The following is a 14,899-nucleotide window of genomic DNA, read 5'->3' as shown; positions in this document are numbered from 1 at the left end:
TAAATACCAAATGTTAGCATGTCAGTAAGCTATACTAAAATGGTGATCAATGGGAAATGCAGCTGCTTAGCATCAGCATGTTAGCATTGTTGTCCTGAGCATGTATAGGATACTCTTAGTCTTGTTGTCTGTTCTCATGGTTGTGAGTGAGCCTGCATACTGTGCATTTTGCCTGCATTGTGCAGTCCTCTGTGGGTTTCCACCAACAGTGCCAATCTCAAAGATCAGAGGCTTCTGGCTTTTGTTGTTGTTATTCTCAGTCATGCTGCATCTCAGGACTGTATGATCCCAGCGCTGATATTTCATCAGCTCTCCTCTGGTCGTAGTTCAGGCCGCCGGGTGGCTCCACTGGCCCAGTTTGCTTAGGGCTTCTGTCAGAGTTGATGCTGCAGGAGGAGAGAGCTTCCCTCTTTTTCCCTTTTCCCTCCAACATTTTCCTGACACCACCTTCTCAAAGCCTCAGCTGCTCCGTTTAGTTAAGAAACAGTAATCCAAAGGTAACCGCAGGCAATCTCAATAACACATTAAATGTATAAAATCTCATTTTTGTCCTTATAAGCAACAGTGTGGCCTGGATCATGTGACCAAAGTGGGACATACACTCACAGTGAACCTCCACCCTTTTCTATGTGTAAACCAGAGGCTTTACCTCTCTGGTTGCTATTTTTGCTGCATATTCCTGTCTTACTCTCCAGGGTCAGAGGACATGTGAATGCCAAAGCAGCAGATGCAGGGACAGCTCATCGTAGAGCGTGGTCACAGCAGCGGATATCCCGGTTCCAAGGACAGGAAGACCGCTCTTCCTCCGCCAACCCCCTCAGACATTGACATACACATACAAACAGGACACTGTGGCACAGTTAATAGCAAAACCACCCCATGCTCCCACATTTTTTTACTCGCAGTCCTAATGCCATGGACTCTTTGATCGTTTTCCCCTGTACCGACTCTTAAAATGCCCTTATTCACTCCAGGGAGTGTATATATCTAAGAAATAAATAAACAAAGTTGTCCAGAGTGGGAGAAAAAATGAGACTTCATATCAAAATACTAATTTCACCCTTTGAACTGAGCCCCTCTGGTTTCTTATCAGTCCCATGATAGCCTCTCTCCCCCACCAAATTAGTCAGCGTTCCCCCCTCCCCCTCCCCATCCTCATTTCCTTATGCTCTCTGAAAGCAGAGCTCTGTTTTTCATCAAAAGGTCAAGGGCCAATTCTCTGTCATTCCTGCTTTGGAGGCAAATCTTCAGCAACTCTGGCCTGCCCTTTACCTTCTTCTTTCAGCGCTGTGTGTTTCTGCGGAGCAGTTGAGTCGCGCTGACACCCCCATCAGTACAGTATAGCGTGATGGGGACTGTAGCATGGCCTATATCTTATGTAACAGTCAGCCTTAAAGCCACAAAGTGGGCTTATTGGCAGTTTGTGACTTTTTTTTAGCATGAACATCAATAAAAAAACAGCTCAGTTGTTTTGGATTTAGAAACCCACCTTATCAGTATTTGACAGTGGAGTGGAGAAAGTCCTCAGTGAGGGTGTCAAGTGTTGTGGATTGGGCAGCATACCCTGACTCCTCTAATCTGTCCAAATAAACAGTCTTCCTCCCTCCCCCTGGTTCCAGGGGTTATCACAGAAACCCTCCACTGCTCCCCTGCCCAGACACAAACAGCAGCCTTTAACACAGCCCAGCCAGCTTTCTGTGCATTCGCATCAGAGGCAACACAGGATACACACTCACACACACATGCACACACTCGTAGCCACTCAATCATATCGCAAACTGGAGTCGCAGTGAGGAAACAGAATGTCAGGGAAGGAAGCGCTGAAGCCAGTGGGAAAGCAGAATTTGCCTCAAGTCTGCAGAGCTCTTTTCTGACCCATGAGGAGTCTGAGGGAGAAGTTCACACTCATAACAGGCGAATATCTGATGATATTTTTGGAAATCAGCCAGAAACACAAAAGGAGACGGTTTTAGATTTAATTAAGGAGCAGAAAGTCAGCCTACATTTGGATACCACCCTCAAGATCTGGGTTTTCAAAGAGAGAAGACGTACATCAGGAGGAAATTCTTCAAATTCTCTTTGTCTCTGACCGCTCTGCTGCTCAGGTCTTTCACAGTCCCATCATCTGCCGCCACCATCAAACTGCAGCAGGACACATCGTCAGGTTTGCCACACAGTGAGTACGGCAAACTACGCCACAGCTTCTTTTTTAATAAAACCATGCTGAACATAAAGAAAAATGCTAATCTGACCCCAACAAAGGGGCTCAGTTCACTGAAATACATGCAGTGGATTGTTTGACTGAAACACTCTGAATGTTAATGTTGCTCTGTGATTCTGGCGGAGTTAGCTGTGATTTCTGAAGTTGATCAATAGACGATATAGATAGAAGGCTGTATTGATGACTTCATCAGAAGGCAAGTGTTTGAGCTGCTCGCTGATTGAATGACATTCACTCACAAACAGACCCGCTTCAAAAAGAAAACAATTTTTAAAAATGTTCTTTAGGCCACCTATAAATGTTTCTTAGAAGAAAAATCTGAATGATCTGATTTTTTTCTATATTTATACAATCTAAAGAAAAGACAAGAAACCACAAAAACGTCCTGTGATGGGTTTATGCATCCTCAGTGTCTCTTCATGTTTAAACCCACTTAAGCGTCTAAAATCCTACATGTGTATGAATCCTGTTTAAGTTTTCTCTTTACGGCGCATCACAAGAGAGTGAGCTGATGATGGAAGCGTGTGGCGCAGACGCAGCGAGCTGTAATTTACTTAAAAAGATGTTGACAGACGGAAGAAAAATGAAAGATTGCCCGTAAAACACGTGTCCACACGGCGCTTGGCGGAATCACAGTAGCTGCTAACACAGCCAAGGGGGAAATGGTGGAACTGGCCTCTGTCATTTTCTCCTCACTTTTAATTTATCCTGTGGAAATGTTTCGGCCTGTAGAAGCTGTGGCGACATATTTGTTCAAAACCAAAGTCATAACACGGTTGTGACACTCAGATCAGCGATTAGTGGGACTTTTCAGAGTTTTCCAGCTGTTCCTGGCTCATTGTTCTTAGACGTGGTTATGCTGGAGTTTGAAGGTGGGGTCACTGGAGCCCATTTCCTCGCACTTAGAGCTGCGCGGTTATCTGTGTTGACTTTCCACAACTTTCACCACGTTATTTAAGGAACTTATTGCCTGATGGATTAACATTCTTTGGCCTCGGGGTGTAGAAATCAGGGCATGCCCAGAAGAGAATAGTTCAGTGCAACTGAGAACTTTTTTCAACATCAGACACAAGTGCAGACACTTAAAATACTTGGCACCCTGCTATACACACATTATCTCAATATTGTGAAACACAAATAGAGTTTATTCAGATTTTCTCCAGATTTAAACTTTCAGTCCTAACAGCAGGGTTAAAATAAAGAATATTGGTTAGGTTCATCAATTAAATGAAGTTATCGGGCTAACGGTGCTTTTCTTTCCTGCATAGACCACGAGGAACATGAGTCTGTCACGGAACGGGACGCTGGAGAAGACGGTGTCTGAGCAGGCCCACTCTGAGCGGGGCTCCCCCTCCAGAGCGGGGTCAGGGGTCGTGGTGCCGCCTCCATACTCCCTGGGGGGCAGCGAAGCCGCTGACACCCCCCTGGAGCTAAGGGGCTCTCTGGACTGCTGGGCTTGCTCTGTGCTGGTCACCGCGCAGAATCTGGTCATAGCTCTGATCAACGCCGGGCTGGCCAGCATCGTGTTCGGCACCATCCTCACCCCCGCTCTCACCATGATCATATTCGGCTTCCTCTGCCACTCCACAGTAAGAATCTCCTGGAAATCCCTTTTGCTCCCTTTTTTTTTGACTGATAGATTGAAGAGTAGTTGGTCAGAGTGGTGCTGTGTCCCAAAGCCATTCTACACACCTTTAGTATATAGTCATAAAAAGCATGTAGAGAAATCTTCTGTACTAACAAGAAATAATGGCGACTGTCAATCAAACTGTGAATTTGGGAAAGTCACTGTTATGTTTTTCCAGAGATTTGATACTGTTTTCCAAGGTCTTCCTGGATCTTTCTGGAGCTTAATTCTTAATTTGTTGCAGCTGTTTGCAGGAAGCTGCTCTGGTTTCTTTGTGTAATGCATTGTGGGACGATAGTGTACCTTAACTGCACATATTTTAAAAGTCCAGCATATAGTGCATAATGACTTTTTGAGCATTGGATACTTAATTACTCACTTTTCCAATGTGAACACACCACTCAAAACCTCGCTAGAATTTGCTTGTGCTATGGAACAGACTACAGGTTGGGATTTGAGTTGGGGGCATACTGAAGAACTAGAGGCAGCTCTGTGTGTGTGTCCTGTATACTCCTTGATTTTTGCATCCTGCCTTCACATCCCTGTCCTCTCGCTCTCCAGGTGCAGCCCCACGGAACGTCTCTGTATTGCTCGGACCTGCTGGATGACAGCGGCTGCGTGGCCCTGCTGGTTGTGGGCTTTCTGCTGCTCACCCCTCTGCTGGTCCTGGCTCTGGCTGCCTACTGTCGCCTGGCCCGACACCTCCAGCTGGGCATGTGTTTCATTCCCTACAGCCGCGCCGTCTACAAGAACCTGCCCGCCTCACGCCAACGGGGGGCTGGTGCAGGAGGCTGCTGTGGCCAGCGGGGAGGCTCAGAGAGGGAGGGGAAGGGTAGTGTGTGGGTGTAGGGCAGGAGAGGAGAGGAGAATTGTGTATGGTTATATTATGTATTCCAGTTTAATGATCAGAGTTGGGTTGTTTGAGTCCAGATTTTTTTTTTCGAAAGCAAATTTTTGCCGTATTTCTTTTTTCTAAAACCATTGTAAAAATCCATCATATTTAATCATTTATAGTCATTGTTTTGAAGTCAATATTGCTGTTTTGCATACATTTTCAATATACTGAATGTATTTTATACCTTTTTACAATAAAGTGTCACTTGACCTGCCGAGCTTTGTGTTTCACACCTGCAGCATGATGGACTGAACCAATTTTATTTAAGAGGTGAAGTTAAAAGAAATGTGAAATACACTGAATGGGCTAAACGGGTAAAAGATGTGTGTCTCAAGCAGACTTCCATACATATTAATCACGGGTTAGACTTTAGCGTATGTGATCAGAGTCATCAGTGTGTAAAATCATAACATTTGTCTTATTTTATTCCACAGACACTTCTGGGACATTGTTTCCTCAGGTGTTAATTAGCTTTCCAACATTTTAATGACTGTGTAACATGGAGGCACATGTGCTTTCTGGCTCATGGGTGATCATGTCTTTAGTCACACCAGCAAACTCACTGTCTATGTAAGCAGATATATCGCATGTTAATGTTAATAGCTTCATTCTGACCTCTGCAAATCTTAGATGAATTAATATGTATTTGATGTGCTGTTCATTTGACTGTCTAAAAATGTGTTCTTGTCAAACAGTAATTTCTTAAAAAGTAATTGTGACTTTCAAGTAAGACCAAACAGCTGAGAAATTAACCCAAACAAAGGAGTTTGAATTCATTCTGGACCTGCATCTACCTCTACTGGTGACTATTAGGAATTACAGATTTTTCCATGTAAAATGTTTCAAAGGGTAAATATAGTTAAGTAAAACAAAAAGTCTTCATTTTGGATGCACTCCATGAAAAATGTCTTCAGTTTTGTAATGGTTACATTTTGTGAGCAGTATCTTGAAATGACGTTCAATAAAGAAATCTATTTTGTGATGAATGTTTATGATCAGCCGTTATTGTTCGGCCCTGCAAAGACAGACAGCAGGAACTACAACAGCAGTGAAGCTGAGTAAAATGCTGGACAGCAAACTGTACAACAGATAGAAAGTTTGTAATGCTGATTATTTTATACCTAAAAATACCTAAATTTGCAGATACTGCACTCTGCCTTTTGGATAATCTTGAATGGCCAGAATACAGTAACTCCACAGCCACAGTGCAGCACATTTATACATCTGCTAATGTCTGTTTTCATAGATATTAACATAGTGTAATAATAATGATATATATACACACACACACACACACACACACACACACATATATATATATATATACATATACATATACATATATATTACAGGATTCGATTTGGACAAAATATGTTTTGTATTTTTTGCTTTTGTAAGTCTGGCCTGTGTTTGTTCAGGAGATACGTGTTTAGTGTACTGTTGGTGATATCATAGATATTTTGTAATAATATTCATTCGTAATGTGTTATTTCTAATTTGTTCACGTTGTACTATTCAGGTCTGTTTGGAGCAGAGCAACATCAAACCATTTATTATCAGCCGGCTCAGATCCCAGACCAGATCCTGGATGGGTCATCAGGTAAATTGCAGCTCTGGAAACTAATATCTATTACTGTTCTCATTTTATTCCTGATTGAATTAGATTGGAAAACTCAAACAAACATTGTGGGATCATTATTCTCCGTAGAAGACTTAACATTTAGATGATTGACCACGTGACCAATACTCAACTCATATCACAGGATTTTAAATCTAGACCTGCTTTGGAGGACAGTTGCAAGGATTAGCAAGAGCTCATCTTGCTATTACCCTTCAAATCCACCAGGTGGTACCAGAGACACAGCTACGAATAAGCATGAAGTCAAATCATTGGGAAGAGATATAAAACCTTTATTCATATATAAATTACAAATATAAGGTTTGGCATGTGTTTGAATAAATTTGTATTCCTTTAAAATGGAGGATAAAATGTTCAAAGTTATGTTTTACTGTTATATTGTGCTTTTAATGGATATGTATTTCACATTGTAATGTCTGCATTTGTATGTTTGATATGTCTGAATTTCCTGGCCTGGACAGACGTGAGGTTAGCAGGGTTGGTTGTTGATATTCATTAATAATTTGTGATGTGGGGCTTTGTATGGAGCAGTGAATGCACCAGGTTCCAGGGTACCACGTCCGTCTTCATCCACTTGACCCATGATAATGAAGTTGAGGCCTGTCGGAAAGGAAAAAAATGACCATAAAGGTCAATTAGTATTATATTTTTGAGTAATTAGAAATGCTAATCTGTGTGAGTGTGTGTCCAAGGCGCCGTTACCTCTGCGGAGCAGCGGGCACTTCTTGCACTGTGACACCAGCCTAACTGACATGGTCTCTCCAACTTGCGTGATCGTTAGTCGACCTGACTTGTAGGCTTTAATGAGGGAGACGCTAACGAGGAGAGTGCCTCTGGGCCCGGGGGCCAGAGAGGTCACCTTCCCGGTTATCACTGGGAAAAGGAGGGATCAGTCAACACAACGTCGGTTTGGTTACTTGTTGCATTTGTGAAGGGGTGGAAACTTACCAAATTCACTGGCACAGAAACTGGACTTGATGGTTCCATCTCTTTTACAGGCTTTGGCGCACAGAGGATTTTGAGGGACGGCTATAAGGAACGCATAAAAAAATGCGTTAGATCTACATCTTCTGCACGGTGACACACAAAGATAGTGTGCACATAAGTTCACCCACCAGGCCTCTTTCCATTAGGCCTTGTGGCGACCACCCTCCTGTCCTGGCCTGTGGTGCCCTGCCCACGGCCTCTCGTGGGCTTGACTGGTTTGGGTCTCTGAGTGGGCACGTATTTGGGGGTGGGGACAGGCGGCTTTGCAGTGGTTGCAGCAGGTTTGACTGCAGGTTTTGGGGGGATGGACCTTGTCCCGGCTCCTGTGTCAACTGTTGGTATCTGAGAACCTGCTGGGATGCTGGTATAGTGAGCGAGGAACCCATCAGATGTCACACTGAGGTCGGACACGAACTGGACCAGCAGCACGTTGCCGGTGGTAGTAATGGGCCTGGACGGGAGACAGGTAGGAAAGTTGAGAGTAGTCGATTTAAAATGACTTTAAAAGCCAACAAACAGCTTTAAAGATATCTGTCACTTACTGTGGGACCTGATCGCCACAGTATCTTCCAATCAGGCGTGAATCATCTTTCTCTCCACCGTTAAAGAACGCCACATAGTCAAACCGACAGTAGCTGTCAGCCTCCAAGACGAACTTATCAAACTTCACATGGATGACCTGGTACCCAAACAGAAACAGAGAGATGACGTTAAAGGGTCAGTGGCTGTGTACAAGAGTTTGGAAAATAAAATGTCTGCATGCTGGGAGTGAGAGTCTCCACCATATCAGGCTCCACAGTAATAAGCCAGGAGCAGCTGGTTCCAGGTGGGTATTTCTTGTCAGGCCAGTTGGGCGTCTTGATCTCTCCCTGGGCCTTTGTTATCTTCCCCCCACAGAACTGCTGGTCTGAAACAAGTCGTCCACACTCCATGAGGGCAATGAATGAAGATAACAGTAGAAAATACTAACATGTATCAAAGCACTGATTCTGTTCACTAACATTTTTTCTACTGTTTGATTTTTAGGTTTGAGTTATTGATCATTCAGTATGTTGCATCAGTCATGCTTGTCTGGAAGTTGAAGAGCTTAGTTGCACAACTAAGGATTGGTAATCTTAATGTTGGCAGAATCCAAAGCATTCACAAGGGAAATACATTACGTAAGCTGCAAATTGCACATTCAACCAAAGTGGGCCCCCTGGCCCTCCTATCATCACATCACTTTAATACATGTATTTTCCTTCTTTGTCATTTTTGGGGATGTTATGCATTTATCACAGCACATAGTAGAGGTATGAATAACAGGGAACATGGGGAGAGAGAGGTGGACTCTAGCCAGGTATGTTGCGGTTCTTAACCCATAGATCACCAGTTATTTATACATGGACGTACCATGTATAAATAACTTCATGACAACCGCACCCATGCATCAGTAGTGGTTATTAGCAGGGAAGAATTTCTACATCTTGTAAACAAATATCATATCTCCTTGATAGCTGTTTTGATTTTTGATATTCCACAGGCATAAGAAAAGGGAGAAAAAAAACTATATTTTCTTCTAAGTCTTTGATTCTGCTGCAAAAGCATCAGTGCAGTTTTCTTGAGTACGAACTGATTGCAGGCGTGGACTAAACCATGTGCAGTCCTGAGAAGCTCCAATACGTCTTAGATATGCAGAATTCCCCATGTTTGGTCCTGGGTAGTTACTTCCACTACTCCCCTCACTACTACAGCCCTGTGCACGCTGTGTGATACAGGAGAAGCAGCAAGTTTGTTTGTATACACTACAGTCACTTAAGTGTGTCAGTTGCAGTCACATAATGCATCATTTATAAAGGATTAAAAAGTTGTAGCTATTGAATAATTCACTAATCCTTCTCTAAACCAATAATGAGACAAATTTTGGGTTGCCATGTTCTGAAAAATCCCTTTGACTTTACTGTATACTTTGTGGTATGTTGTAAGCCCATGCAGGCTGCACATTTGTATGCATGATATAACATAAAAGAGCAAAAACTTGACCACATACCGTCTACATACGGTTTGGCTCCACTGAAATAGGCCACAAACCCTCTGCCCTGCGTCTCTGCATCCGACACCATCTCCAGCATCATGGTGTTCGTGGTAGAAATAAGAGCGCCGGGCCGGAAAGTTCCACAAAAGCGACCTAGTTTTTGCACTAAGTTGGAATGGCCGTTGTAAACATCCAGATAGTCGTAGCGACACTGTGAGTCAGCCTCCAGGTCAAAAATGCGGAAGGAGAGCATGACCACGGTTCCCTCCGGGACCTGGAACCCAGAGGGGTTGCATGTGAGTCAGACGCTGAATGGCTGAGTGAGGAAGGAGTCAGTATTTAGACATGTTGCGGGGTAAGTGACTCACGGTGATGCGCCAGGTGCATTTGCTGTTGGGTTTGTAAAAGCTCGGGAAGCCCTCACTGCCAACGAAGCCTGAGTCTGCGACCAGGTCTCCTCCACAGTAGAACACAGGCCTGTGGAGAGAGACAGGGACCATACTAATGCCACTGTAGGTCTATGAGACAACACAAATGCATTCATACAAGCTCACTGAGACTCCTTTTATTTTGACTTTATTTTGACTGACTTCTTCAGAGGCCTGTCTGTAAGTTTAGACCACTCTGGGCCACTGAGGTCACGTAGGATTTACTGGAAAAGCTGAGTGTGCTGTAAATAGACAAGGATTCTCAGTTTGTGACTGTCTTACCACAAGTTATTAGCCTCGACAGGGCGTTGCTACGTTTATGCTTGCATAAATGCAAACTGCGAGTCTGCAGTCGGATGACCGAAGACCGAAGGCACGTAAAGACAAAACAAACTGAAAAATAATCAAACCACAGTCAAGTTATTTGTGCCGACACTTGAGCTCTGCAGCAACATGTTTAGATGAAGGTGATTGTTTACTCACAGGCCAACTCATCCATTTCAATCCTGAAATACGCCTTAAAATAGACTTTATTTGAAAAGTCGAGTGCTGATACTGATGCAAGGAGCAGTTTATTTACAGCAGCAGCCTCTGGTTGCTCCATTCAGAATGACTTTAGGATTGTTGGCTAACAGGAGAGGACTGGCTACATTTTGTTCTCAGTGTTGAGTAACTGAAAGGTGACATGACTGTTGACACCACTGTGACACTATGACACAAAAACAGACTTTGAAAAAGTGCATCTTGAAATAACAGTATCTATAATGAAATAAAAATTATACAAATAGCACTATTACAATGAAAATAAATAGCAATTTTATAACAATGACTTGAATTCTAATAATTTCTTCAGTTATTTCTCAAACTCATTCATGGGGTTCTATAGCTATGATGCTACTATACAATCATTTTTCCTGTGTAGTGTTTGGCTTGGTTGAGGTGAAGCATCCAGTCTACAGAGAAGCAGCAAACTGTTTCAAATTGTCAGAAGTATCACATTATTGATTATTTTGTATCCTGATATTCAGGGATCAACAATGAGCTAAAGCAAAATGTTGCAAACTTCACTACAAATATAATCAAACTGAATCCATGAACATCCACGATTTGTGTTTCTATGTTGAAATGCACAGCAAACCTCTGACAGAATATCATGACGAGTTGATGTGTGATGTGAGATGTTCGCTTTGATCTGGCCTGCACACTAAGACTGGACTTCTCATAGCGTCATCTTAATCCATGATAATGCTCTAAAGCAGTGGTTCTGTTACTGATGTCATTTCACATTTTAATAACATTTCACCACATTAAAAATGAAGCTTTGCATACTGTTACTACATGTGTGTCTTAGCAATAAACATCAGAATCATCAGACAGAATTACAAGACTGAAGTGAAGCCACAACTCACAGCAGAAAGATCTGTCTGGATGGGTCACAGAGTTACAAAGAGACGGAAGCATGAACAAAAAATCAGAAATAGCTGACGGGCACATTTTACAGCTGACAGACTCGTCGAACCTCAAAATTATTGTGTCGCTTCATGTAATAAATTCTGCCGCTTTCCAAACATCCAGAGTTCACTGAATGTCAGAGCTCATTCCACAGAAGGGAAGTGTCCTTATTTCAGGCTGCTGTTGCCAGCAGGGACGCATCTGTATGCTCGAGCCAAGAGGAATGGGCCTGTTATTATGAAGTTGTTATTGTTTGGCATTTTGCTGTCTGAAAATTTTTGTTTTTGGCTCATTTGTGAAAATTATGTCGTTCAAGTTGTTCATGACAATTCGCAAGAAGTAAGAAAAGTCAGAAAAACCCTCGTCATCCCCCGTCCTGAAGAAGCAAACATATACTTAGATGCAACAGAGGAAATGCTTCCCACAAACTATGAGCTCAGACAGCAGAACCCCAGCAAAGCCAGACGCTTGCTGATTAGAGCCAAGATGTCCAGAGCCGGAGCCAAGTCGCTCTGATTCGACCCCACAGGCAGAACCCAAAGCATTAACATCTGGCTCAGCCACTGCAGAGTCAGCGTGCCTCACATCATGAGCCAAAAACCGACAGGACAACTCTGTGCCCAGGCAAACAGTGAAGTGGAAAGAATTTACTTACAGAGACAGGAAAGAATTCAATGTTTTTCAGCCGAGAGTTGCAGGCTGTAGTGAACTCAATTAGCTCATTCTTGTTAAAACTACAAACAGTATCCTCACATCAACAAAGTCACTTGACTGAAGATCATTCATTTCAAGAAGACACACTTCTCAAACGCACACGCTGCGACCTCACCTGGTGTAATTGGTCTGCTGAGCCTTTGTCCATCCTAAACTCAGAGACAGGAACACGGAGAGAGCCCAGATGCAGCCCACATGCATCATGATGCAGCGTGCACACAAAGCAAAGCAGATGACTGCAGGAAAGGGAGATAGTAGCAGGAAGCAAGAGGTGTAAGACTGAGGTGGGGGGGGTAGGACGGGAAGGAGGCCGCCCGCTCGGGATGGGCGGAGAGAATGAATGAGTGGGGAGGAATCAGAGGGGGAAGAGAGTTCGAGAATGGATATGGAGACGGACAAAGATGCTGAAAGGACAACGGCGGCGACAAAGAGCCATGAGGGGGGTGACGTGAGTGGGGAGGGAGGGAGGAGAAGGCTTTAATTAGAGCCAGATGTTTCTCCATAATAACCCTGACTTCTAGGAAAGAAGGGCAGAGAGGAGGTGTGGCAGGAGTTGTGGCTGATGCTCTGTGGACAGAGTGCATCTTTTCACAGCGCGTGTTTCTGCGTCTTCACATGGTTGAAACTTCGGGTAAAAGAAGCTTGAATTTTTTTATTTTGTTTTCGGATGGCTGTTAGCTCCATTAACATCCATCCCGACCGGCTGATCCCTATGCAGCGTGCACAGGTGGGGCCAGAGCCCGAGGCTCTATGGGCTGTAACGCTCAACTAGTGGAGCCATAAATCTTTGCATTCCACAACATGTGAGACCTTTAATCTACTCAGCAGAATCTTTTCTCAATGTTTTAGCTTTAGCCATCTAGTTAAAACAAAATAGGATCCAAAAGGAGCTCCAGTAAGACCTAAACAAAGAAGTCTCACAAAACAAATGATCTCTTTCCTCTCACCGTATTTCCCCAAGCCCCAGGGGCTCCTTTGGCTCCATAACATCTGAGTCAGAGAGCATCTATAACCCGTACAATCCACCAAGGCAAGAATAACACTGCAGAGGGGGGAGTTTTCAAACCCCCTGGCCTACATTACTGAGGCCTGTGGAGGGGACGTTGTTGCAGTAATACTATAAAATCAGCCGCTTTTACAGACCACAGAGCTGCAACACCTTGATCAAAGCCTGGGGCGAGCAGAATGGACAGCTCATGAAAGCACAGAGCAGAGTTTCCCCACAGAGGCCGTGTCTCCAGTCACATGTGGCATACGACTTTTACACTGTGATTGAATTGAAAATCTTCTTTCAGGCTTTACAGGCTGCTCGCAGTAGTTTTGGTGCCACAGAGGAGGGGGACTGGCGCTCATGGTGAGCAGGAGAAATGAGCTTTCCCCGGTCTTGCTGTGTTTGTGTTAACCCAAAGTCCTGATAACAGGCAGCAGAAGCAGGAATGCGATGACGTGCAGAGGCTGCTGGGGGGCGGACAGCGTCTGAGTGCGCTCAACTCTGCAGCCACTGCCATTATGTGTGGGGGTAACAGCGACCTTTACACTTAGCAGGAATCCACAGCGAGGGTGTAGGTTTCTGCAATAACTCCCGATGAATCCTTCGAGCTGGGCGCGCATTCTTTGCGGAGCGTCAGAGGGAAGCAGTGGGGGAGTGGATGACTGTTGTGAGATGGGAGACAGATGGGTAGGGAGGGGAGGGGTTGGAGAAATCAGGATAAATGGAAAACAAACTTAAAACGATCGGACAGAGAGGCAGTCTGAGAAAGTGAGAAGTTGTTTTTGAATGAACCCTGGAGTCAGGTCATGTCCATGCCTGCCTGAGCCAGCAGATGAGTGTACACCACACATTCCCTCTGCTAATGACTCTCCTATTGTCCAGGATAAACGCGTCAATTTATAAAAACACCATTAAATGTGATAATGCGCTGGAGAGGCGGAAAACAATGAATAGAAATGTGTGAATCCATCTGAGGTGACGGGCCGAAACTGATGATTTCATAACAATCACAGACCCATCTGTTCTCTGTAGTTGTGGTTCCTCTCAAACTCACTCCCTGCAGTTTGAAAAAAAGAAGAATAGATCTGTCTTCCAATTATGCAGCGCGGCACAGCAGGCCAAATTTCATGTGACCTCAGCAATAAATAGAAGCACAAGCACAGAGATAAAGATTCGACCAGAAATGATGCGATCCTGCTTTTAATCAGAGAAATCCTTCAAGTGCATCACAGATGGAGCCAGGCACCAGAAGACTCCAAACTGCAGGATGAAGTATGCAACATCAACGTGCATCATCGGTTTCTCACAAAAAGCAGAGCTGCTTCTCTCAGATTTAAAGAGGGAAGTCAATACACTCGACAATACACTTCAGTGTGCGCTCCGTGAGAACATTCGATGCGCTCAGCCGATGGACAACGTGCTAAAAAAGCTCACAGCACCTCATTTGGCATTAACGGGATGTTGCACTGAAGTGAAATCTCATAATAAGCACCCTAAACCACAGCGTACAGTATCACACTTACTGCTGTGAGCCTTGCCTCACTTTTCATGGCAACTGCTCAGGAGACACATCATCATTTGCCAGTAAGTCCAAGGATTATAATGACAATATCATGCCGAGTAAAAAAAAAAAGCCCTTTCACAATGGAAACAGTGCTTAAGCATCTCTTTTTCTCAAGCAATAGACGCAAACACGCTTTGTATTCCCAAAAATGAAAAGCACAGCGGAAATCACAGACATCCGCCACTTTGTTGACTATATGGATGACTAATAGGCCAACAATTTGTGGCAAAAGAAAAGGAATTGTTGTTGCACTGATATGCTTTTGCTGCTTGCACATACCTAAAAAGCAATGTAGATAAGAGTGATCCCTCTCTATTTACTGTATATTGTATATAGTCTGTGCAGTGGCGGTTAATACTAACAGATC

At 43.9% G+C, this 14,899-nt stretch overlaps 2 protein-coding genes across 2 annotated transcripts; one reads left to right on the top strand and one right to left on the bottom strand.

Moving 5' to 3' along the window:
* Window positions 1-1,664: 1,664 nt before the first annotated feature.
* Window positions 1,665-4,957, top strand: tmem88a (transmembrane protein 88 a). The gene is made up of 3 exons (XM_041952549.1): window positions 1,665-2,176; window positions 3,490-3,810; window positions 4,410-4,957. Exons 2-3 carry the CDS (start codon window positions 3,502-3,504, stop codon window positions 4,695-4,697), a joined length of 597 nt encoding a protein of 198 aa, XP_041808483.1. The 5' UTR covers window positions 1,665-2,176; window positions 3,490-3,501; the 3' UTR covers window positions 4,698-4,957.
* Window positions 4,958-6,638: 1,681 nt separating this feature from the next.
* Window positions 6,639-12,357, bottom strand: pcolcea (procollagen C-endopeptidase enhancer a). The gene is made up of 9 exons (XM_041952541.1): window positions 12,093-12,357; window positions 9,752-9,860; window positions 9,399-9,657; window positions 8,152-8,276; window positions 7,912-8,048; window positions 7,498-7,820; window positions 7,331-7,411; window positions 7,085-7,255; window positions 6,639-6,982 (listed from the first exon to the last, which is right to left on the bottom strand). Exons 1-9 carry the CDS (start codon window positions 12,179-12,181, stop codon window positions 6,852-6,854), a joined length of 1,425 nt encoding a protein of 474 aa, XP_041808475.1. The 5' UTR covers window positions 12,182-12,357; the 3' UTR covers window positions 6,639-6,851.
* Window positions 12,358-14,899: the final 2,542 nt, after the last annotated feature.

This window comes from Chelmon rostratus, chromosome 14 (genome assembly GCF_017976325.1).
Source record: "Chelmon rostratus isolate fCheRos1 chromosome 14, fCheRos1.pri, whole genome shotgun sequence".
NCBI lineage: Eukaryota > Metazoa > Chordata > Actinopteri > Chaetodontiformes > Chaetodontidae > Chelmon > Chelmon rostratus.
The sequence above is the reverse complement of the archived record's forward strand: the minus strand, read 5'-3'. Positions and strand labels throughout refer to the sequence as shown.

Excerpts from the sequence above, each read along its gene's own strand:
- tmem88a (XM_041952549.1), top strand. The coding sequence starts at position 3,502 with ATGAGTCTGTCACGGAACGGGACGCTGGAGAAGACGGTGTCTGAGCAG. Across the intron at positions 3,811-4,409 it reads GCTTCCTCTGCCACTCCACA|GTGCAGCCCCACGGAACGTC; the intron begins GTAAGAATCTCC and ends CTCGCTCTCCAG.
- pcolcea (XM_041952541.1), bottom strand. The coding sequence starts at position 12,181 with ATGATGCATGTGGGCTGCATCTGGGCTCTCTCCGTGTTCCTGTCTCTG. Across the intron at positions 9,861-12,092 it reads CAGCAGACCAATTACACCAG|GCCTGTGTTCTACTGTGGAG; the intron begins GTGAGGTCGCAG and ends CTCTCTCCACAG. Across the intron at positions 8,277-9,398 it reads AGCCAAACCGTATGTAGACG|ACCAGCAGTTCTGTGGGGGG; the intron begins GTATGTGGTCAA and ends GACTTGTTTCAG.